The sequence below is a fragment of the Bidens hawaiensis genome, unplaced genomic scaffold, assembly GCF_021521415.1.
Source record: "Bidens hawaiensis isolate Kalapana, Puna unplaced genomic scaffold, B.hawaiensis_p1.1 tig00042947_1, whole genome shotgun sequence".
NCBI lineage: Eukaryota > Viridiplantae > Streptophyta > Magnoliopsida > Asterales > Asteraceae > Bidens > Bidens hawaiensis.
In genome coordinates, this window is record NW_027497609.1 from 55,670 (window position 1) to 79,151 (window position 23,482).

Here is a 23,482-nt window from a genome sequence, read left to right on the forward strand (position 1 = left end):
ATGGTTTTTATCTAGTATTTAAACTGTGTGAACTTACCAACTATTAAGTTAGTTGACTTTATTTTATATATAGATGCTACAGGTACTTATATTAGAGGATGAAATGACGAAAGACACTAGAAGTTAGATTATTTAAAGAATAAACAAGAAGATGTGTTTCATTATTTTTCCTTTATAATTGTCTTATTGAACAACTTGTGTACTTGAGATATGAATGAATTAATGATATTATTGTCACTTAATAGTGTCACATGTGTTTTGGGCAATCTGTACGTCACACCCGCGCGTATTCCGCTTTAGCCGGGGTGTTACAGTTCGCTATTGGAAATGTATGACATCGACTCCAAAATGCAGCTCGTTATTTGTAAACCTAATTGATTATATGGAATAGCTAATTGAAGCTTGCGAATTGGATTAATGCATCAATTGAGATAGCGAACATTACAGAATATTCATGGAGAAAACAAACTAGATCATCTGCAAATTGAATGAACTAACTTGAGTGTGATTTCAATTCGTAAATACAGTTTGAAGTGAACTTATCTTCGTGTCCGTCCATATTTTACACTATATGTATAGTATCATCTTCCTCAATAATCCACATCTCTGCCAAAATCAACTCTAACACTTGTTCAACCATGAAGTTTAAGAGAGGAGATCAAGTGGAGGTTATGGATATGGGTCCCGGGTTGAAGGTTTAGGGTAGTATGAGCCGGATTGTTCATTGAAGGTTTAGGGTGGTATGAAAGAGGAAGATGATGAAGATGAAACACATATATATGAAAAACAATGCAAGTAATATTCATTGGACAATCATGTCGGAGTAGACGGAATCACGAAATATTGTCGGTGTAGAGGGATTAAAAATTAATAACATAGGTGTGGGCTAGATTTCAACACATAAGAAATAAACTATTAGGTCGTCTTTTTGGTACAAATTCACCCGAAATGCGTCTTCAAAGGCTGAGTTTGAATGCACAATTTCTCAAGTGTTTGGAATTTGAAGGGATCCGGTAGGAAATATTATTAAACCGTTGGGCAAGACTGTTTTGTTAGAAAAAGATTTAGTGGAAAATATGGACTGGTCCCCCAATATTTTCAAATAACTCGTCGGATTTTCAAAAAAGTATGACACTTGTCAGATTTCTATTGATTTAAAGATTTCGTCAGATCTTATCATCTCAATCCAAAATTTAGTGGGATATTTTGGAAATATCTAATAATTTTGGGCTATTTATCACTTTCTCTCTTTATAAAATGGTTATTTAAGGAATTTCTATTTATTATTGTTTAATCCGACGTCGTACCCATACATTTTTTTAAATCTTAACGGTCCCACCTAGCCAACTGCATCTAAACTCCATTTCATAAGCTGTTAAAGTATAGTACTATTTATTAATAGTAGATATTTTTTATATTAATACTTTAATCAAGATTAGTATTAAATTAATCCTATGTCCATCATATTCTCCAAAAATGCAAAGTCATGGCGGTCACTTGCATTTGAAGATGAAAGTCATCTGACGGCACAACTCTTCAAATTCCTTGACTCACTGACAGAAACCTGCTGAATAAAACAAATATGAAATTATTAGCAATACAAACAGAGTACCGTTTACATCAAAATAGATGAAAAAGTAACAACTAATAAGCTACGTCACTAGTTCTTTTTAAATGGTAAAACTAAGTCTTTTAAAATTTACATTCGTTGATAGGTTATAACATTCTTATCAATAATCCATCGGTAGTTATAGAGCCTAGTGAAAAAAAAAACAAAAAGTATAAAACACAAATATGATATATAAATATTTATTGGTTCTCAAGGTACGTTTTTTCATATTTAGTTACGGGGTTAAAACAAAACTACTTTAATTTTAACCAAAAATGATAAAAACCAACAATCATATAATGAAACCTAGCCATTGACTTCATGTTCCAATAGTGATGGTCACGAGTTATGACTTTAAATCTTATTGTCTTAAGTTTGAAATATGAGTCAATGGGTTTTTTCCATAGTGGTAAGTTTTCGGTTTCCTCCTTGACTTTGTTTCTAGATAAGTCATGTCTGAAGCGTCAAAATTAATATAAACGATTGATATCCTGTTTCAGAAAGTCTAACTCAATAAAAACGGTTGATATCTTGTTTAAGTTTGAAATATGAGTCAATGGGTTTTTTCCATAGTGGTAAGTTTTCGGTTTCCTCCTTGACTTTGTTTCTAGATAAGTCATGTCTGAAGCGTCAAAATTAATATAAACGATTGATATCCTGTTTCAGAAAGTCTAACTCAATAAAAACGGTTGATATCTTGTTTTAAAAAGACTAACTTAATATAAACGGTTAGTATCTTGTTTCATAAAGGCTAACATAGATATTATGGGTAGTTCCAAGTATTTAAAAAAAATCTAATGAAATCAAATGTTTAGTTTTAAACTTTTAATGAATCTGAATGTTGTTTGAAAGCTCTTCTTTGGCCCTTATATTAATGGGGGACAGGAGATCATATTTACATATTATATAAAAAGGTATAAAGATCTAGATCCGATTAATTAATCAATAGATTCATCGTCTATTTCCCGTTATCTTCAACCACCGACTTCGCCGGAATCTAGACATCCGTTATCACTACAAATCACCAGCTCTGGCCATTACACATAACCGACTCGGCCTCGGCTGAAACGACGTTCTGCGCCTCTGCTGGTGCGACGACGGCCTAATCAACGCCGATAAAGCTCGTTTCACCAAATCCCCACCTTCTACGGTCCCTATTCGAACGAGCGAGTTCGTCATGGCGGATCGCCTCGCGTTAAGCCGGTTTGAAGGATAGGAACTTGTATTATGACTGTTGTGGTGGTTATTAGTCTTATTCTTATGCAAACTGCATCTAAATGAACCTGGATGTGAAGTTGGTGAACACATACACATCCTTCTGGGATTTGGTATCCGTTTCTTAGCCGTTCGATCTCCTCTTGGAGAGACAGAGATCGAACGGCTTTCTATAGAGAAACTGATGGATGATAACGACGGGGATGGTGATAGAGATTGGTTTTGGAAAAACGGAGACGAAGAGGGCGAGAACGTAGCGCTCGAGGAAGCGAACGAATGCGATGAAAACGGCGGCGGAGAGTGGGACCGGAGAATTCCTCCGGTAGATTTTCGGGTAGAATTTGCCATAAGTTTCCGGTACGAAGAGAGAAAATTTTAAAGAGATGATTAGGGTTTCTAAGTTGGCAAACATGGCTTTACTAGAGCCATGTATTTAAAGGAAAAAAAATAAATATGGTTTTTTTTTAATTTTGGAAATTATTAATTTATTTTAATTGATGTAAAGAGGATAGGGTTTGAGAAAACGACAAGAGAGGTAGCCCTTTTGATGTGAGGTGGGGTAGCGGTGGGGTGACACGTATCAAACACAATTTACGATGAGGTGTACAGTTGTTGTTGGGTATCAAAGGTGATCTATACAAGAAAATGTAAGTTACTCTGTAACGGTTTAATAATTGATATAGATATAATTATATTTCTAGGTTGTTTTACTTGTTATATACTAATATAACTTTTTTGGAGCATGTCATGCTCATCTTTTTTTTTTTGAACACCAAGTAACGCCGGGTATCCTGTACGCGACCCTCATTGGCTAAAGGTAGCCCGAGCTGGCCGCTAGTTCGGACGGACGGAGCCCCTAGCGGTCTGCCTGTTGAGGGATTCACCGGATAAAACCCGACCCCCACGCCCGCCAAACGGCACAACAGTGAGGAGCCGGTAAAACCGGGTGAGATCAGGACTCGAACCCTGGCTTGCTAGGGTCATCCCTCATATCTCCCATATAAGTTGGTGATAGTGAGATTTGATCCCCTACCTCTCACTTGTAAAGTGAGTGCTCTACCATTGAGTCACAACCAACTTATAGTCATGCTCATCTAATAAGTGAATATGTTTAACTAATCGGGTTATATTTAAATTTACGTGGTCCATTCGTTTCAAAATTCAAACTAGTAATAAACTAGGAATTTACCCACAGCAACTCAAACGTTATCGGTCTCGAGCGTTAAGATGATAAGTTGATGTGAATTTAGTTGGTTTCTTACGATACCAAAACTAAAACAAAAATGGGAGTTGGTCGGTTTTCGTTACGATGGTACTGGAACTAAAACAAAAGGCACTGAATTTACGCGAATTTGGTCGGTTTCTTTGTTGTTCGTTGCGGTACCAGAACTAAAACAAAAAAAATTGCATCCGGTCGGTTTTCATTACGTTCATTATGGTACCAGAACCGAAACAAAAAAACCAACTGGCATCAAAACCCTAGCATTGTCAGTCCTGGACGTTGATGCAGTGAGTTTACACAAATTAAGTTTGTTTATGTTAGATAAACAAAAATTGACGTTAGGTCGGTTCTCGTTACATTCGTTATGCTACCAATACTACAAAAAAAATTAAAATGGTATAAACAAGTTTGATGCCGCTACTTGGTTAGCGACACCAAACGTCTCTTATATATATATAAAATTAAACCCAGACATTTAAAATAGTTTGCAGTTTTGACCACTCATCAATATTTCACCAACTGAGAGGCTGTTTGGCAATTACTGAAACATTAAGTGCTGAATGATTAAGAGGTTTGAATGATTAAGAGAGTCTGGGCCGCTTGCAAGTGTTGAATGAGTAAAACCTGTTTGGTTAGACATCTGAATAGTTGTTCAGAATGACTATTTCACCCCTATAAACTATTAACAAATAGTCGGTCTGAACAAGCAATTTATCAAATATTCTGTAGTGTATATAATTTCTTTTAGCAATCCAAGAATTATAAACTTTATAATAATAATAATAAAATACAATTTAAATACATTAAATTAAAATATTCAGCAATGTATATAAATTCTTTTAACGGATCCAACCTATTATATAAATTAGGACAATGATCAAATAATAATAAAATACAATAGATGATTTATTGAAAATTAATCTTAGATTAAAAATAATAAAAATAAACTTATAAAATGAAATAAAAATTTCATGCTCTATTATTAATAAACATTAAATTACTGTAAAAAAGAATTAACAAATATCAAACCCAATTCTTTTGAATGCAATCCAGTTGTATACGTATCAAATATCTCATCCTTCATATTATCATTATTATATTATAACTTATAAAAAAACGAGCTGGGTACTCTACTTCATTTCTTCATCGCCGGAGGAAACAAAGAATCCTTCTTATGTCCCATCTTGTTGACGACGTGTGACGGTGGTGGTCGATGGCATGTGGTCGACGGCGTGCGACGGTGGTGGTCGACGGCGTGCGAAGGTGGTTGGTGTTTGGCGGTGGTCGACGGCGTGAAGGTGAAGCACAGTGGTGAAGAAAGAGATGGGCAAATGTATGTCAGGGTAAAGGGCATATGTGTCCACTGAACCATTCAGCAACATTTTTTAGCTGAACCATTAAGATGTGGTGTGTAACTCAACCAAACGATCTGAATCTGACCGAATCAGACCCTTACCTCTGAATTTCATTCAGACCTAAAACAAACAGCCACTGAATTTGTTAACCACTGGACGAGTCTCTCACATAAGGGGTAAAAGTGTCTTTTGCCTTTTAATATTAAGTGTTGGTTTCGGTTTTGGCCCTCAATTTCTTTTCTACTCAAATTGTAAAATTAACTTTTACTTCCAAAATGGTCACACATGTCCTTAAAAGGTTATGTGTAGTGGAGAGACTACAAATATGACGTTTTGTGTCATGTGGCGTCCAGTCAGTAAATGGTAAGTTCTTTTTTTGTTTTATGGGTGTAAGTGTAACGGTATTGTAGCCCCACATACATGTACATATACATCGCGCACACACTACAATAAAATAATAATACTTTACAAACTAAAGCAGACGACAAAAAACAACCCCCCTAGTCGCCCGGGGGACGGTGTGCACTACAAAATCGCCCCAATCTTCCTTAATTTGTCGCCCACTACCTAATATTGTTTTTCATTCGGTTACAAATAATAATTTTATTTGCACAAGAACAAACAACTACTTAAATTACACTTCTATGTACATTTTGACATGCACATACAATTACATCTAATATGTCTGTAAACACTATTATCACACAGAATCTTAATATATTACCCTTGCATAGATGATAATAATATAAAAAGGAAAAAAACTTAATATATATTTTATACACACATAGTAACCCACAAAAGAATATATAACGTACACTTGGTTCATACATATATACAATGACCCAAAAAATCATAATACTAGCTTGGTTAAACCAATGAGACATGTGAAGGATTAATCTTGAATTCTCAACAAAATTGAAGGTTTATTTAATTATGTTTTAATTTAGTTATTTGAATTATAATAGGTTTAGAAAATGTTTGCCTTGGAAATGAAGTTTAATAATTGTCTTGAAAAGAAAGCTAAGCAGATCTATAAATAAGGTCTAAATTATTAGTTTTATTAGAGAGAGAGAAAGTCAAGAGAGTCTTTTTTTCCTTGTATGTTCGTTTGATATATGAAAAAAGTCGAGGGTTGTCACCCCATATGATGAGATATTGGGGTGATAACCTCGACTTTTTTCATATATCAAACGATTATAACTTCACGAACATACAAGGAAAAAAGACTCTCTTGACTCTCTTTCTCTCTCTTTAGGAGAAACAACTCTCTCTAATAAAACTAATAATCTAGACCCTATTTATAGATCTACTTAACTTTCTTTCCAAGACAATTACTAAACTTTCTCTCTAAGGCAAACATTTCATAAACCTATTATAATTCAAATAACTAAATTAAAATGTAATTAAATAAACCCTCAACTATATTGAGAATTCAATATTGATGAACGAGGAGGAGGGAACCCAAGATGGAATGGTGAACGTAAGAATGATGAACGGAGTGAATGCCGAAAAAGAACCCTGAAGAATGGGAAGATAGAAGGAAGTATGTAATGTGCTACAACTGTGATAAGATTGGGCACTACTTGAATGAATGTAAAGAACCAAGCAAAGGGAATGATGAAGTGAATTTGACAAAGAAAGAAGATGATGTTGATACTTCTTTATTCGCAGCAGTTTGTTTAATAAAGAAAGTAAGTTTGAATGAAGAAAGAGTTATCCTTGGTATGTTTGAAAATGATGAAAAGAATGAAGGAACGTGGTACTTAGACAATGGTGCAAGCCATCATACGTCAGGAAAGAAATAGTTTTTTTACTACCTTGAATGAACGAGTTTCGGGTCAAGTGAAGTTTGGTGATGGATCCGAGATCGAAAATAAAGGTAAAGGTAATGAGACCGTGGTAAGTAAGACTGGTGAAAAGAAAACGTTTTGTGATGTTTTCCATATCCCTAAGTTGAAGACCAATCTTCTTAGATTGGGGAAGCTGGATGAAGAAGGATATAAGACTGAAATAGTCAATGGGATTTTGAGGTTATATGGTCAGAAAAAGAGATTGTTGATGAAGGTCCAGAGAAATTTGAATATGACGTATAACATCAAGCTTCAGGTATGCTGTAATCCTAATAACTTTGAAGTTGAAAATAAAGAAAGTTACGATGTGAAACTGATTATGAAAGTGAAAGATATTGGGTTTAGAACGATCCCGAATGATTTGTTTGGAGTGCGTGAAAATATTGGTCAAGAAAGAATTGATGAGAAGAATCGAGTTGAGAAAGAAAATGGCAATATGGCTTCAAAGTTAATCACTGAAGGAACGAATGCTAAGTTTGAAGGATCGGTGAAGCAAGTATGCTCTAGTCAGTTGAAAAGAAGGAATAAAAGTAAGAAGACAAATAATTCAAAATTAAGGGGGTGAATGAATTATTAATCTTGAATTTTCAATAAAGTTGAGGGTTTATTTAATTATGTTTTAATTTAGTTATGTGAATTATAATATGTTTAGGAAATGTTTGCCTTAGAGGGAAAGTTTAGTAATTGTCTTGGAAAGAAAGTTAATTAGATTTATAAATAAGGTCTAGATTATTAGTTTATTAGAGAGAGTTGTTTCTCCTAGAGAGAGTCAAGAGAGTCTTTATTCCTTGTATGTTCGTGAAGTTATGTTCGTTTGATCTATGAAAAGAGTCGAGAGTTGTCACTCCAATATCTCGTGTTCGTTAGTTTGATAAGTGCTTTCGATAGATTGTTTGATCCGTCTAGGCCACCAACATCTAAATATTAATTAAAGCATTTACTAAAGTGCAGAACATGGATACACTTAGGATAAACATTGCAAATTGTATGTTTTGAAATATCTATGAAAGATCACTGTATAGAAAATATCTTCTTAGAAACAAAATGAAGAATCTTTTAATATAAAGCAAATAGTTTATTTAGAACTTTAATTATTAAAGGTCTTCAAGAAAATAGCTAAAGTATAACCTCGTTGAGTAATCTAAAATATCATGTGAGCCTAAGGGATAGTCAACCTCTCCATCATGGTTACTATGCTAATTATTTGAGTGTTATTTTTTATAGGGATATTGGTTTTTAATACTCTTAACTTTCCTTCATTAGTAGATAATACTTCCAACTTTTGATTTATCACCCATCACTCCCAACTTTCACCCTATATTCCTGTACCACTCCCCGTCTAAACAAACACTAACCTCGTTAATGTCTTGGACTAAAATGTCATTCAAATTAGTTGAGAGGGTAAAACAGAAATTTTATTTTTAACACACAACCTCCATTTCCGGTGACCTCGTTTTTCTGGCGACCTCGTTTTTTCCGGAGAATTTGAGTTTTCCGGCTATCTCGTCTTTCAGAACACCATATCCATCATTTCACCGAGCTTCACATATGAATTTGAGTTTTCCGGCGAGTTGCAGGTTTCCGGCGAACAATATATCCATCATTTCACCGCCCACCTCCCCAAAACCGCAACCCTCGGCCCCTGCTACCACCAGTGTCTCACCCAACCACCTTCTGGGATCGTCTGCGTGCCGGAAAATCGAGTTGCAAGTTTCCGGCGAGCACCATCTTTATCATATCTCCACCGGGGTACAATCTTTATGATCTCCATCACCTTTTTACACCTCTGAACCATCTCCATTTTCTGAAAGTTGTGATAGTCGGAAAACTCAAATTCGCCGAAAAAAAAGAGGTCGCTGAAAAAACGAGGTCACCGAAATGGAGGTTGTGTGTTAAAAATAAAATTTCTGTTTTATCCCCTCAACTAATTTGAATAACATTTTTAGTCCAAAACATTAACGAGGTTAGTGTTCATTTAGACGGGGAGTGGTACAGGAAAATAGGATGAAAGTTGGGAGTGATGGGTGACAAATCGAAAGTTGGAAGTGTTATCTATCAATTAGGAGTATTAAAAACCAATATCCCTATTTTTTATACTAGTAAATTATAACAAAGTAATAGGAAAATTGAACCAAAATAACAAACATGACTAGTTATTTTTATCGAAATGGTCTAGAGTTGACCTGAATTTGACAAATCTGTTATATTAAAAGACAAATCTGTAATTAGAAATGAAACATAATAAAATCCCATTTTATCATTATGATAATTACAATATATGATAACTAATTATATAAACATTTTCTATATAGTTACTAGTTTTAATCCTCCGTATTATGTGAGTTGTTTTATATTATTTGTTTTAATATTTATTTATTTTTTGAATTATTTTTTTTGTTGTATGAAAGTTAATAATATACTTAATAAATTGTTTTACAAATAAATGAGATACTATAGCCCGATTTAAAAATTATATGAGTTTAATGAGATCTAAGACTCGTTTATTTTTTTTACTATAAAATTGGTTTTTAATTATAAATAATATATATTCTTTTTAAATAAATCATATATTAATTTTTAGTATATCCTTACTTTATATGATTTTTATATCAAATACTGTGAGATTAGCTTTTAATTTAATGAGATATTATAACCCGTTTTAAGAAATATCTGGGAATATCTGGGTTTTATACGACCCATACCCGTGAATTATGGTCAAATGCATGAGAAACTTTCATTTAAAAATTAAGCAAATCTAGTGACTCCAAAAAAGGGGGAGCGACCACATCGCGATACGTAGGATTTTTATAGTTTCGTTTATATATATTATAGAAGATATATAACAAAAATTTTAAGACAATATAAAAATAAATTAGGGTTGAGATTACTATACAATAATTGTTTAACGTACGATAGGGACGCAAATCACGCTCAAAGGCAAAAACAAAACGCTCAGCCAAAAACCTAAAATGCCCAGCCAAAAATACTAAAACGCTTAAAACGGTTTTTTTTGAAGAAAAGTAAAAAAACTGATCGATTAACGATCCAAAACTGTTTATTTCGGTGAACTAATGATTAATTGTATATGTATTGATGATTTCGAGATCTTGTGATGTGATTTCATGGATCGATTTCATGAATATAAATATTATTGTACCTAATGTACGTTTTTTCACTAAATTAGTTACCATATTTGACCTGAAATGAACACCTTTTATATGGGTCAAGTTATTTTACAAAGGTTAATAAAAATGAGAAGCCATAAATAATTGACATGTGTCAAGTGGAGACCAAAAGAAAAAGGGTATAGATGTAATTGTACACATTTTCTCTCTCCACATGCAAAGCACATGTTAATACCCACATCATTTTAGAACGTTTATAACTTTTTCGTATGATATTTTTTTTAAAAAAAATTCATTATAATAACAAACGTTTTTTATCTTTAATATGAGTATAATTTTTGTTATATAAAATTTAAACAAAAATCACGTCATTGTGTCTTTTCGCACACCATTGTGTCTTTTCCCTTATCATTGTGTCTTTTTTCACCATTGTGTCTTTTCGCTTATCATTGTGTCTTTTTTTGTCATTGTGTCTTTTCGCACACCATTGTGTCTTTTCGCTTATCATTGTGTCTTTTTTCGTCATTGTGTCTTTTTTCGTAATTGTGTATTTTCGAACACCATTGTATCTTTTCGCACACCATTATGTCTTTTTGCTTATCATTGTGTCTTTTTTCGTCATTATGTCTTTTCGCACACCATTGTGTCTTTTCGTCATTGTGTCTTTCAACTCATCATTATGTTTTTTAAATACTAATAACACTGTTGTGTAATAATAATATGTAAAAATAATGATAAAATAACAACAAATTATCTAATACATAAAACACAATGATTAATACATGTTACACAATAACTTAAAACGTAAAACACAATGGTGAATACGTATAACACAATGACCTACAACGTAAGACACAATGGCGAATATACATAACATAATGACTTGAAACGTAAAACACAATGGAAACAACATATTACACAATGACTTAAACGTAATATACAATGAACGCAATACTATTTTTCTCAAATAAAATGAATTTGTCATATGTCTATCCAAATAAAAGACAATGAACATATTACACAATGACTAAAAGTTAATGACGAACAAAACGACACAATGACGTAATCTTTGTTTTAATTTTTGTCTTTAATATGTGTACCGATTGAATATAATGATCAAAATCTATAATACAATTCATATGAAAACTCAACTAAAAGACACAATGAACAACTAAAAGACACAATGAACAAAACTAATTAATTTGATTTTATTTTATGTAACAATATGATACTCATATTAAAGATAAAAAAACGCTTATTATTATGATGAATTTTTTTTAAAAAAAATAATGTCGTATGAAAAAGTTATGAACATTTTAAAATGATGGGGGAATTGACATGTGCCTTGCATGTGGAGAGAGAAAGTCAACAAATGTGAGTTATTACCTTCATGCTTTTTCCTTTAATTTCTATTTATTAAATTAATCTCAACCATTCAAATTTAAGATTAATAGACTAGATTTCTTCTCACCATTCTCATTTTTGTTGTCCTTTGTATTTTAACTTTACCCCTTCTATATTACGGAATAATAGATAATCCGTAAATGCTATGTTAGATTCGTGTTAAAACTGAGTTTTGCATAAAGTTTATTTAAAATTAATTTTAAGAACTAACCTTAGAATACATAAAGTATTGTAAAATTATTTGTTATTTTCTCCTTAAAAAAAGAAAAAGCAACAGTATACCCTCCAATTCACTGTTGGACCACGTTCATTTAATTAATTACAATTTATTCAGGAATCATTTATAATTTATTGTTATAAATATTTTTCAATAAATTTTATTGAAATAAATGATATGTACCCAAATAGCCCTCCCCATATATGGTTCCATTTGGCCACATATATTATTAAAACCAGCATGTTCCCAACACCTATACCTTTCTCTTTTTAATATTATTGTCCTTCATAAAATAAAAAATCACTATTATGTAGATTCATTTAGTTGACTATAATCATGTTTTATTTTTTCTCCCCCCCTAGATTCTATATTTTCAGTCGGCATATACATTATACATGTATACATCCAACTATCCAGGTTCATCCAAATTAATGGCACTTCATTAAGAAAAGCCGAAGGTTATTAATACACATATGCTTACATTAGATATTTGAATTGTATGATAATATATTGGCCATGCCCTCTGTCTAAAAGTATATTTTTTATTATTGGTGTATAATTCGAGTTGTTACTCCGTATACTTGCTGTATGAGTACCTTATACAATAAGTATATGGCAATTGCTGATACTCATACAACAATCTACAATTACACGATTTTATTTTTCACACGACATGCATCAAGTCATCACAATTGTTCGTGGGGTTTAATCTTGTCTTGGATCCATCCAGTCCATGACCACTACCGTCACTATTCGTTACCTTTACCACGACGTCTTCCTTCTTCACCGCCGTCTTTACTGGTAATCACTAGCCACCATAAAAACTATTAATATGTATTTTCTACAAAACATCTCATTTTAACTCGAGTCCATTTTGGTCGCCTTTCACCTAAACTTATTTTCCTCATAACTCATTTTGACTAGATCCTTTGCTTGAATCGAGACCACTCGATCCGGTACCCAGCCGTACCTGACCCGCTATATAACAAGCTAGACTTAAGTTTAAACTCGGCTAGGCTTTTTTATTGTTTTATTTTTTTATCAAAATGTGAAGGGTGGGCTTAATATAATTGTAAAGTCGTGATAGAGAAAGAATAAATCTTGTAAGCAGGAGATAATGGGGTTATAAAATAACAATAGTAACAAAATCTTGTATGAGAAATTATTGTAGCAATAAAAGCAACTTTTATTTAATGTAAAAATAGAAATACATAAAATCTTAGAGGCGTTAAAAAATTTCAGTTGATTAAAAAAACCGCCTCTGCTTTTTCAAAGTTCACAAGTAGTATCTACCTTTACTATTTTATATAGCAATATTTTTTTTAACAATAGAGCACACTCTCTAACCTTTACTTTAAATTTATACTTCCTTTTACAATGATAGGACTTGAGCCATATATAACCCTTTACTAAGGTAAATCCCGTTAGTTTACCCTTTTCTCCGTCGTTATTTTCACTATCCAGTCAAAACTGGAACACGGCGGTTATTAGAAATTCTTCACTGTTGAATTGAATCGAATAGTGTGAGAAGGATACGAAACAACTTGTAAATATGAGGTTTTTACTAATAATGATTAAATTAATATGTAACTTTATTGTCATCAATTCAGTTATGATGTCAATAGGGTCATGATAAGAATGAATTAATATGATAATAAAGTAATTTATGTGCTTTAAGGTTCTATATGTACACTTGGTGTTTGACGACAAGCCACAATTGTTAAATTTGAATGATTTGATACGAAGTACATATTGGTATTGGGCTTTGTGGGCCAATATTGGGATTTTTGATGGAAACGATAAATGCATGCAAGCCTCAATAAATTTGTGAACTGTGGGTAATCCATTATCAATATCCCATAAAGACTTCCGACATCTCATTTAGTGACCCAAAATTCTAATGGCCTATAAAGTCAGGCTGAAGCCAGGCCATCTCGTTTTAGAGGTGTACAGAAACCGGTTAACCGGTTTGTACCCGATTTCGTAACACGTTACTAACTCGTCCAATCCTAACCGGTTATTAACTGATCCTAACCGCCGGTTAGTAACCGGTTTATATTATTGATTTCAAAACCGGTTAGCCGATTTTTTTTTAATTATTATTTTATTAAAAATCGGGTTTTTTCCGGTTATTAACCGGTCCGGTCTAACCGGTCAAAACCGGTTGATTCTCAAAAAAAAAAACCGGTTAGCATATTAACCGGTTAACTGATTTGTGCACCTCTATCTCGTTTAGTTTAGTAGGTTAACATTTAACCGATGGCACGAAGTGCGGCTTGATCTTGGACGACTTGTTTCGCGACTTTCCATCCTTTAATAGTAATAGCAACGAGCCTCCTCGTTCATATAAGCATATGTCATCGGCCTTTAAAAATATGTATATTTAAAATAACTAGTTTTAAGAAAAAAAAAGAAAGAAAGAGGTTTGGTTTAAGCATTGTCACCAGGGCTGGTTCAACCTCTTTGGAGACCTAGATGTCTATAAATACGGGCTTGTAGTAAAAATGTTATATTGCTTTCACTTCAAATAGATCATAATGTTGTTATCATTTTTTTCTTCAAATACAGAAGTAATGCAATGCATTTAATAACATTTTTCCAAACCTAATTCAGTTTAAAGCCGCTCAAATCGCACACGCCAATCTAAATTCCAAATTGTACATGTGTCGTTATTAATTATGTTTTGGAAACTGGGGGCCTAAAGCCATAGCTTCGTTTCACTCTTCTTAGAGTCGGCCCTGCTTGTCACACATAGAAACAACCTACATGGAAAATGAAATGAGTTTATAAGATGCAAGTTTTCAATGGTTATTACTTACATACTCACACGTTCTTTTGATTTGAATGTATATGGAGACATGCGTATTTATCTAAAATATTAATTAATCTGGAAATTAATCCCATAAAATATGTTAATAATTCAGGCTTATCGATCTGTAAAGCATCCATATTTTAACAGGATTCTATCCTTCCTCTAAGATCAAACGACCAGATTATTGTTAATGTTATCATGAAGAAAGTATACTTAACTCACAAGTATTCTCAAGCTAAAGAACATATGTGAATGTAAAAGCATGTTTAAACAACTAATTAAATGTTTATTAACAACCAAATTAATGCAGCTTAAACTTCAAGAACCAGAATATTTTATGGTGTTGTAATGAATACCTATGAAAATCCAACATTGTTGGGTCTCTCTCTTTTTTTATTAATAATCCATGCATCTACTTTAAGGTTCTTATAAGTAAAAGGTATCATGTTATGCCATCTATGTATCTAATCAAAAGTGCAATCTAAGAGCAGAAATGGATCTTCATTCTATTTTGAATGTCAATTTTAGCAAACAACGATGGGTTGATCAAATCAGCAAGAACTTCAATGAAGAGGATGGCATCGATGTTAGCCATGTTCCTGTTTGTGTTTTCAATGTCCCAAAGTCCATAGCTCGTTTTAAGCCGGAGGCATATGTGCCTCAAGCCATCGCTCTCGGCCCTTATCACCACTTCGAGACTCATCTCTACCAAATGGAGAGGTACAAAGTAGCTGTTGTTAAAGCATTCTTGGACCCCAACCAAGTCCACTCGTTCGAGCACTTGATGATTGAAAAACTCAAAAAGATCGAGCCTATGATCCGCGCGTGTTACCACAAGTATCTAGACCTTAATGGAGACATGTTAGCATGGATCTTGGCGATTGATGGCTTGTTTTTACTTGACCTTTTCAGGTATTACGGCCAAATGGAGAGATTCATACCTAAAAAGTTGATGAGGTATGAAACACTCTATAGAGACATGCTGGTACTTGAAAACCAAATCCCCTTGGTGATCTTGAATGAAATACAAAAGATCATTAATGGTGATCTTGAGTTACTCCCCATGATGATAGGATATTGTGAGGTACATTCTCCCCTTAAATTAATTCGTGAATCAAATTCTTACACTGGAACCGCAAACTATTTACATTTGCTTGATCTTATGTATCATTTAATTGTTAATAATGAATCGCCTAAACAAGATTATTTGCACCAAGAATCGAGTCATGGACAAGGGGCTAATGCCATGCATGAGATAACAAAGAAAGAACATGTTATCACAAACATTGAAGATATAAAGGAATTTGGGCAAAAGTTGGGTAAGTTTAAAAAATTTGGTAAAATGGTAAGTGTCTTAGTAAGCATCCCATGGGAGAAGATATCAGATTTACTAGGATTTAACATAGGCAAAAGGTCTAACAAAGAAGACGGCGATTATCTTCCACGTGTAACGGAGATTGACATCCCTTCGGCGTCATCTTTAAGCAAATACGCATACATCAATTTTAAACCTTCGAATGGAGGGATTAAAGATACTAAATTTCTAGCAACCGAAGCCGTTCTATACCTACCAGTTATCACACTTGAAATCTACTCAGAAGTTGTGTTGAGAAACTTGGTTGCCTATGAAATCATGACATCAAATTCGACATTGGAGTTGGCACAATATGTTGATTTGATGAGTGGGATTATAGACACTGAGGAAGATGTTAAGCTGCTAAAAAGTAAGGGGATAATAAAAGGTAACATGATGAATGAAGAAATCGTCAAGTTGTTTAATGGGATGAACAAGTCGAATGAGCATGCAAGGGGTAATGAGACGGTTAAGCAACTTAACAAGTTCTACAACAAAAGGTTGGCGATTAAGGCATGGAAGTTTATGAAGAAACGAATGCGTGGTTCACGAAAGGTATTGATTGTTATTCTTACACTCTTGGCTTGCTTGTTGATGATTGTGTACTCGTTTTGTGAAGTTTATGGTTGTCCTAAGTTATTTAACAAAATAACATAGTACCAAACCATTTATATGTGTGCGTGTTTGTGTTGTTACAAGTCTATTTGTATTATGTGTGTTCATTACAAGCCTATTTGTAATAAGAATAAATTGTATATAGAATTCACTTGTACGCATTGAGTGTACGTTCATTACAAGCCAATTTGTAAGCCATTTACGTTAATACTAGCCACCTGCAGCTTGGTAGGAACAAATGAAGTACGTAACCTGCCCGAAGCAACAAGTTCACAAATGAAATGTTAACCAATATTAATGTGCTTTGCCCGCTTATCAGAGACTAGGTTTTGGTTGAGAAAAATAGCGCTGACTTTGTCACTTAACAATATGGATAGTAAGGGTGAGCAGGAAACAGGTCTATTGTAAAAAGAAATCAAACGTATTGTGAAAACTAAAATAAGAACATGTTCTGTATCGATTGAGATGTTTGTATTGTCTTACAAGGAAAAACAATGTAATATAAATATATGAAGCTCTTGGCTTAATAATGGAAGGCTAAAATATAAAAAGAATGTTAATCCTTGATTGATGGAGAGTAACGGTTATATCCTTGCTGTAATTGGTTGTAGTAATGTCATGGTTGGCCATTTCTTTATTTTTGTTTTCTAACACTCCCCCTCAAGTTGAGTAGTGGGGTTTCCGATGCTCAACTTGTCAAGACAATTGCTGAATATTCTTCCGTTGACGGCCTTTGTTAATATATCTGCTAATTGGTTTTCTGATCGAACGAAAGGTAGCTCTATAATCTTGGCTTCAAGTTTTTCTTTGATGATGTTCCTATCAACCTCCACATGTTTTTACGATCGTGTTAAACTGGATTTTTAGAGATTTGTATTGCAGCTTTATTATCACACATGATCCTACTAGCCTCGGTTTGGGGAAACACGATTTCTGTCAACAGTCTTCGTATCCATAAAACTTCCGTCACGCCTCGTGCAAGTCCTCGGAATTCGGCTTCGGCACTAGATAGTGCTACAACTTTCTGCTTTTTTCTTTTCCATGTAACCAGGTTTCCACCAACTAGAGTGAAATATTCTGAGGTTGATCTTCCATCATCTTTATCTCCTGCCCAATCTGCATCTGTATATAGTTGGACCTTCAGGTGTTTATTTGGTCGAAAGATAACTCCATGGCCGATTGTTCCTTTGAGATAACTCATAATCCGCATTACTGCCTCCATGTGGGAAACTTGAGGTTGATGCATAAATTTGCTAACAACTCCAACTGCGTAGGCAATATCTGGACGAGTATGGGCGAGATATATCAGTTTGCCTACCAGGCGCTGATATCTTTCTTTGTTTGTCAATTCTGCTTCCTCTTTCATATGGAGTTTATGGTTGACCCTTATCGGGGTGTCAACCGGTTTGTAATCAATCATTCCGGTCTCGGTTAGAAGGTCAAGAATGTATTTCTCCTGGCAAATAAAAATTCCTTGTTTGGACCTTAGTACCTCAATTCCAAGGAAGTACTTAAGTCTTCCCAAGTCCTTCATTTCAAATTCTGTGAACAAGTTCGCTTTCAACTTTCTCATTTCTTCTTCATCGTTTCCTGTAATGATCATGTCATCAACATATATAATTAAACAAGTTACAAGGTTACCTCTGTTCTTAAGGAAGAGTGTATGGTCAGAATTGCTTTGTCGGAAACCGTATCCCTTCATTGCTAACGTGAATCTGCCGAACCAGCTCTAGGAGATTGTTTAAGGCCATATATAATTCTTTTTAAGCGACACACTTCCTTTGCTTTGAAATTTTCTGTGAACCCAGGTGGAGCTTCCATATAGACTTTTTTTTTAATTCCCCATGAAGGAATGCACTCTTAACATCATATTGATGAAGTGGCCATCCTTCATTGGCAGCGATAGAAAAAAGGACTCTGATTGTGTTAATCTTGGCTACTTGAGAGAATGTTTCTCGGTAGTCAATCCCATATGCATGGGTATAGCCTTTTTCCACCAACCATGCTTTGTATCTTTCAATGGTTCCGTCTGGTTTGTGTTTAATCGTGAAGACCCATCGACATCCTACCAGTTTCTTTCCTAGTGGGCGGTTACATTTTTACCATGTATCATTTTTTATTAATGCTTTCATCTCTGTTTCCATGGCATCCTTCCAGTTCTTGGATTTTAAGGCTTGTTCTACAGAGTTTGGAATTTGTTCAGCGTATAAGGAAGCGTTAAAGGCTTTGGCTTCTTTGGATAAGTTTGCTTAGGCTATGTTTGCCATGGGGTATCTGGAAAGAAACCGGTAGGATGTCAGAAAACAAAAATAAAGAAATGGCCAACCATGACATTACTACAACCAATTACAACAAGGATATAACCGTTGCTCTCTATCAATCAAGGATTCACATTCTTTTCATATTTTAGCCTTCCATTATTAAGCCAAGAGCTTCATATATTTATATTACATTGTTCTCCTTGTAAGACAATACAAACATCTCAATCCATACATAACATGTTCTTATTTTAGTTTTCACAATACGTTTGATTTCTTTTTACAATATGGTATCAGAGCATTGAACGATTCTACAGGTTTGTTCATTGTTTGCATTACTCGTAATATTTCTGCCATCACCAAACCAAACCGCCATGTCTAACGACGGTGATTCAATTGAAAATTATCATCTTCCGATCCAGGTTACAAATTTTTAAAAGGTGGGCTCAAACCAACTCAAAACAAAAAACAAACCTCATGCCATAAATTAATATCACAGACCGTGGCCGCCGGATTTGTAGTTACTGAACCAAAGTACAAAGCAAAGGCGGCGGCGGCTGCGGGTATATCGGAAGCCACCACCATCGTTGTTGAACCGAAAACCGTAATAGAAAATGGCGAAAAAAACGAGATCGAAAACGAAGACGATTACAGAGAAGAAGATGAAATAGCTTTAGGGGTTGAATGTGTCGATGAAGACGAAGATGAACATCTTAACGGCAGAGGTGAAATTGATCGCAAAGGGAAGGGGATAATGAATGAAGAACCTGAAGAAGATTGTGATTTAGCTGATGAAGACGTCGGAAAGATTGAACCCAACCGTGATGACGATCAATCTGAATCTGAAGATTCGTTACCAGAGGTTGATTTCAATAATAGAGGTAACGGGTTTGAGGGTTTATCCTCAAACCCTTGTGTTTGCAATCATTTTTTTATTGATCCTATAGTTCGAAAATTGCTAAAAATACCCTTTGAAGAAACTATTATTTTCACTAAATAATATAAGAAACCTTTTAGTTTTATTAACCCTCTTAAAGAACCGAGTAAATCAAATTTAAACCCGGAAGAGTATTGTTCTTCCGATACGGGCCAACAGTTTAAACATTTTACCTCGGAAGTCCCTCGGGATTATGGTTTTTATGACAATAAACTAAATAAAAATTTTGGAGAAATTAATATGGCCGCCAAAACATGTGAAAATTTAAATAAATCATGGATTTTTGATTGTGGTACTACTGACACCATGACATTCGACCTATTCGACATAATTTCAAATTTTAAACCTAAAATTAACCACATAAAGACCGCCAATGGGGGTATAGTTACCGTAAGAGGAGGAGGAACTATCGAAATATCCTCCACGTTAAAACTGTCAAATTGTCTTTATGTTCCTTCATTGTCACATAAACTATTATCCATTAGTCATGTGACAAAGGAATTAAACTGCACAGTTTTAATGCATCCGACTTTCTGTATCTTACAAGATATTAGGACGGGATCGATTATTGGGCGTGGCACTGAACGCCAGGGGTTGTATTATGTGGAAGAAGTGACTCATCATGGTACTGTGATGTTAGCCCATGGAACAATAAATAGAGAAGCTTGGTTGTGGCATAGGAGATTGGGACATCCATATATCGGTTATTTGAATATTTTATTTCCAAAATCATTTCCTAGTAATGAAACATTAAATTGTGAAACCTGTGTCATGGCGAAAAGTCATAGACATACCTTTAAACCAAACAACACAAAAGTTGATTTACCTTTCTCAATTATTCATTCGGATGTTTGGGGACCATAAAAAATTCTTGGGGGCAACACTTTCGTTTTTTTTTGTTTTATTTGTTGATGATTGCACTCGTATGACATGGATGTATTTCCTAAAAAATAAATTTGATGTTTTTGACAAGTTTACTATGTTTTACACCATGATACACACAATGCAAAACTAATATCCAAGTTCTTCGATCTGATAAGGGGGGGGGGGGGATTCGTTAATGAGTCTATGAAACAATTTTGCCAAACAAAAGGAATTCCAAACACCGTGCTCCCACACCCCCGAATAAAATGGCACCATTGAACGCAAAAATCGTATTCTACTAGAAATAACTCGGGCTCTTCTGATCGAATCCCAAGTTCCAAAATATTTCTGGCCCGAAGCTCTTGCCGCCGCTACATATCTTATCAATAGACTACCAACAAAGGCCCTTGACCTAAAAACCCCTCTTCAAGCCCTTTCAGAATTCACCAAATTACCCCCACTCCTTACACTTCAACCACGAATATTTGGATGTTCGGTTTTTGTTCACATACCCAAAATCAATCGAAGCAAACTTGACCCATGTGCTGAAAAATGTGTTTTTGTAGGCTATGGGGTCAACCAAAAGGGGTATCGATGTTATAGCCCAACAAAACGTCACATATACACAACTATGAATTGTGATTTTCTTGAAACAGAGCTCCTTTATACCTCCCAACATAGTAATGGGGAGGAGAAAGAGCAAGACACCTTGAGTTGGTTAAAATGGGTTTCAAAATAGGCCTCATCATCTGAAGAAATTAATACCCACCATAATACCCAAGATAAGTCAACGACCTCACATTAACCCGGTGGGGCCTTCAATCAGTGTTCTAGACCCAAATGCTCCCAACCTTACATCCGGAGTAAGTAATTTTCAAATACCTAAGAATATAACTCATGAAAATGTTGATATATCTAACGATCATGAAGTAGAAGAAGAACAACAATGCAGGAGGAACAAGTGCAAGAGGAACAAGAATCTGTGCATGAAGAAACAACCGAGAAATATGTCCTCCCACCAAGAGTTAATAGAAGAATACATGCAAAAAGATAGTCGTGCCTAGCACATGAATATAATCTGAGTCCCGAGACGGGTTCGGTTCTAGAAATGGGTTTGAAGGAAGACCATAAAACCCGATTGTTAATGAAAGTTTCAAACAAAAAATGTATAAATATTTACCAGTAGTTAATTAATGTTTGTTCTCTATCTTGCCTTCTGTTCTCAATTAACTTACACGACTAGATTATTTTTATTGATATTAGAACAAACAAATATCATAAAAAGGTGAATGCTTTATACATAAATTGTGTTGATTTTTGCTCAAATAATTATTTATAACCATTAATATCAATGACTAATAAATTAAAGATAACCTTAATCAAAATCTAATATACTAATCATGAAAATGGTAGTTGACCAAATAAAAGTCGGTGTTACAAATTTGACTCAATCTATGGAACCAGATCCGTTATGCCCTATTAAGACTCGATAGTATACTTTTAGTTGGTACTGGATCTGGGTCTGCTGGATATGAGTTATCGGGTCCAGAGCCGGGTTTAGTCGAGTCTAAACGGGTCTGAAAAAAAAAAACGTTTGCACACTCCTAATGGGACGCCCCCTTGTAAAGTGTTTAGATCCCAAAGCATGCATGTTAACCAAATTATCTAGACAAGAAACAATAGGTTGCTTTTTAAACTCCAAGCGTCTAGATAACCGTCAAGAAAACTCGAATGTAGGTGGATATATAGTCGCTTTCATAGTTTCGTACGCCTAGCCGAATCTGCGTATAGGTAGCCGAGTGAAGAACAGATTGAAGGTTTGAAGAGGGTTAAACCACAGGAAAGAGTACCTTTAATATAATGTGTATTTCATTGAAACATCTAAAAATGGGACACAGTGGAGCAAGAAGAAACTAATTAGCCTGGTTAGCAGCATAAGAAAGATTCGGATGAGTGACAATCAGATATTGTAAAGCACCAACAAGAGAACGATAACACTCAGGATCTTAAAAAGGCACACCGGAGCTTAGGAACATGTCATTAGCAACCGATTTTATGTAAGCAAATCGAGAATAAATAAGAAGGTTATGAGCATACTTTGCTAGAAGTGTAGTTGACTTGAAGTCCCCAAGAAATAACTCAGTTCACCAAGATCCTTAATGGCAAATTCTTTGTAAAGAACATCAATAAACTTACGTGTAGAAGGGCTCATGGGACATGATTACCTGTTAAAATTATACCGTCTACATTAAACAATTAAAGAGAGATCGAGGTATCTGCTTAACTACATGAAAAACTGATGCAGTTTCGACTAGCAATCAAATGGCTTAAGAACACAATGGTTTCATTCAAACGATTCAAACCGAATGATTCGGTTAACAAGCTTAGAAGCTTACAATCTTTAATTCAAAATAATCAACTGTGTAAATAAAATGCCTAACAACCCTATTTATAAATAATAATAAGCATTGGGCCGGGTCAACTTAATGGACCGGATGCTCCTGCATCATACTCCCTCTCTTAAAAAAAACTTGTCCTCGAGTTTTGTCTTCAGTGTGAAGCCTACCATATCAAAAGGAACATCCACCCGATTGTGAATTATTATTAACAGAACTCTCCTAAAAAAATCCCACTTCACCGATCGC

General features: G+C 34.4%; 2 protein-coding genes across 2 annotated transcripts; one reads left to right on the forward strand and one right to left on the reverse strand.

Annotated features, from left to right (window-relative positions):
- Nucleotides 1–2,471: 2,471 nt before the first annotated feature.
- On the reverse strand, nucleotides 2,472–3,290 carry LOC143593954 (uncharacterized). The gene has a single exon (XM_077073406.1). The coding sequence runs from the start codon at nucleotides 3,170–3,172 to the stop codon at nucleotides 2,624–2,626; it is 549 nt and encodes a 182-aa protein (XP_076929521.1). The 5' UTR covers nucleotides 3,173–3,290; the 3' UTR covers nucleotides 2,472–2,623.
- An 11,765-nt stretch (nucleotides 3,291–15,055) lies between these two features.
- On the forward strand, nucleotides 15,056–16,902 carry LOC143593955 (putative UPF0481 protein At3g02645). Its single transcript, XM_077073407.1, has 2 exons — nucleotides 15,056–15,151; nucleotides 15,232–16,902. Exon 2 carries the CDS (start codon nucleotides 15,303–15,305, stop codon nucleotides 16,818–16,820), a length of 1,518 nt encoding a protein of 505 aa, XP_076929522.1. The 5' UTR covers nucleotides 15,056–15,151; nucleotides 15,232–15,302; the 3' UTR covers nucleotides 16,821–16,902.
- Nucleotides 16,903–23,482: the final 6,580 nt, after the last annotated feature.

Coding starts and splice junctions, on each gene's coding strand:
- LOC143593955 (XM_077073407.1), top strand. CDS start 15,303: ATGGATCTTCATTCTATTTTGAATGTCAATTTTAGCAAACAACGATGG.
- LOC143593954 (XM_077073406.1), bottom strand. CDS start 3,172: ATGGCAAATTCTACCCGAAAATCTACCGGAGGAATTCTCCGGTCCCAC.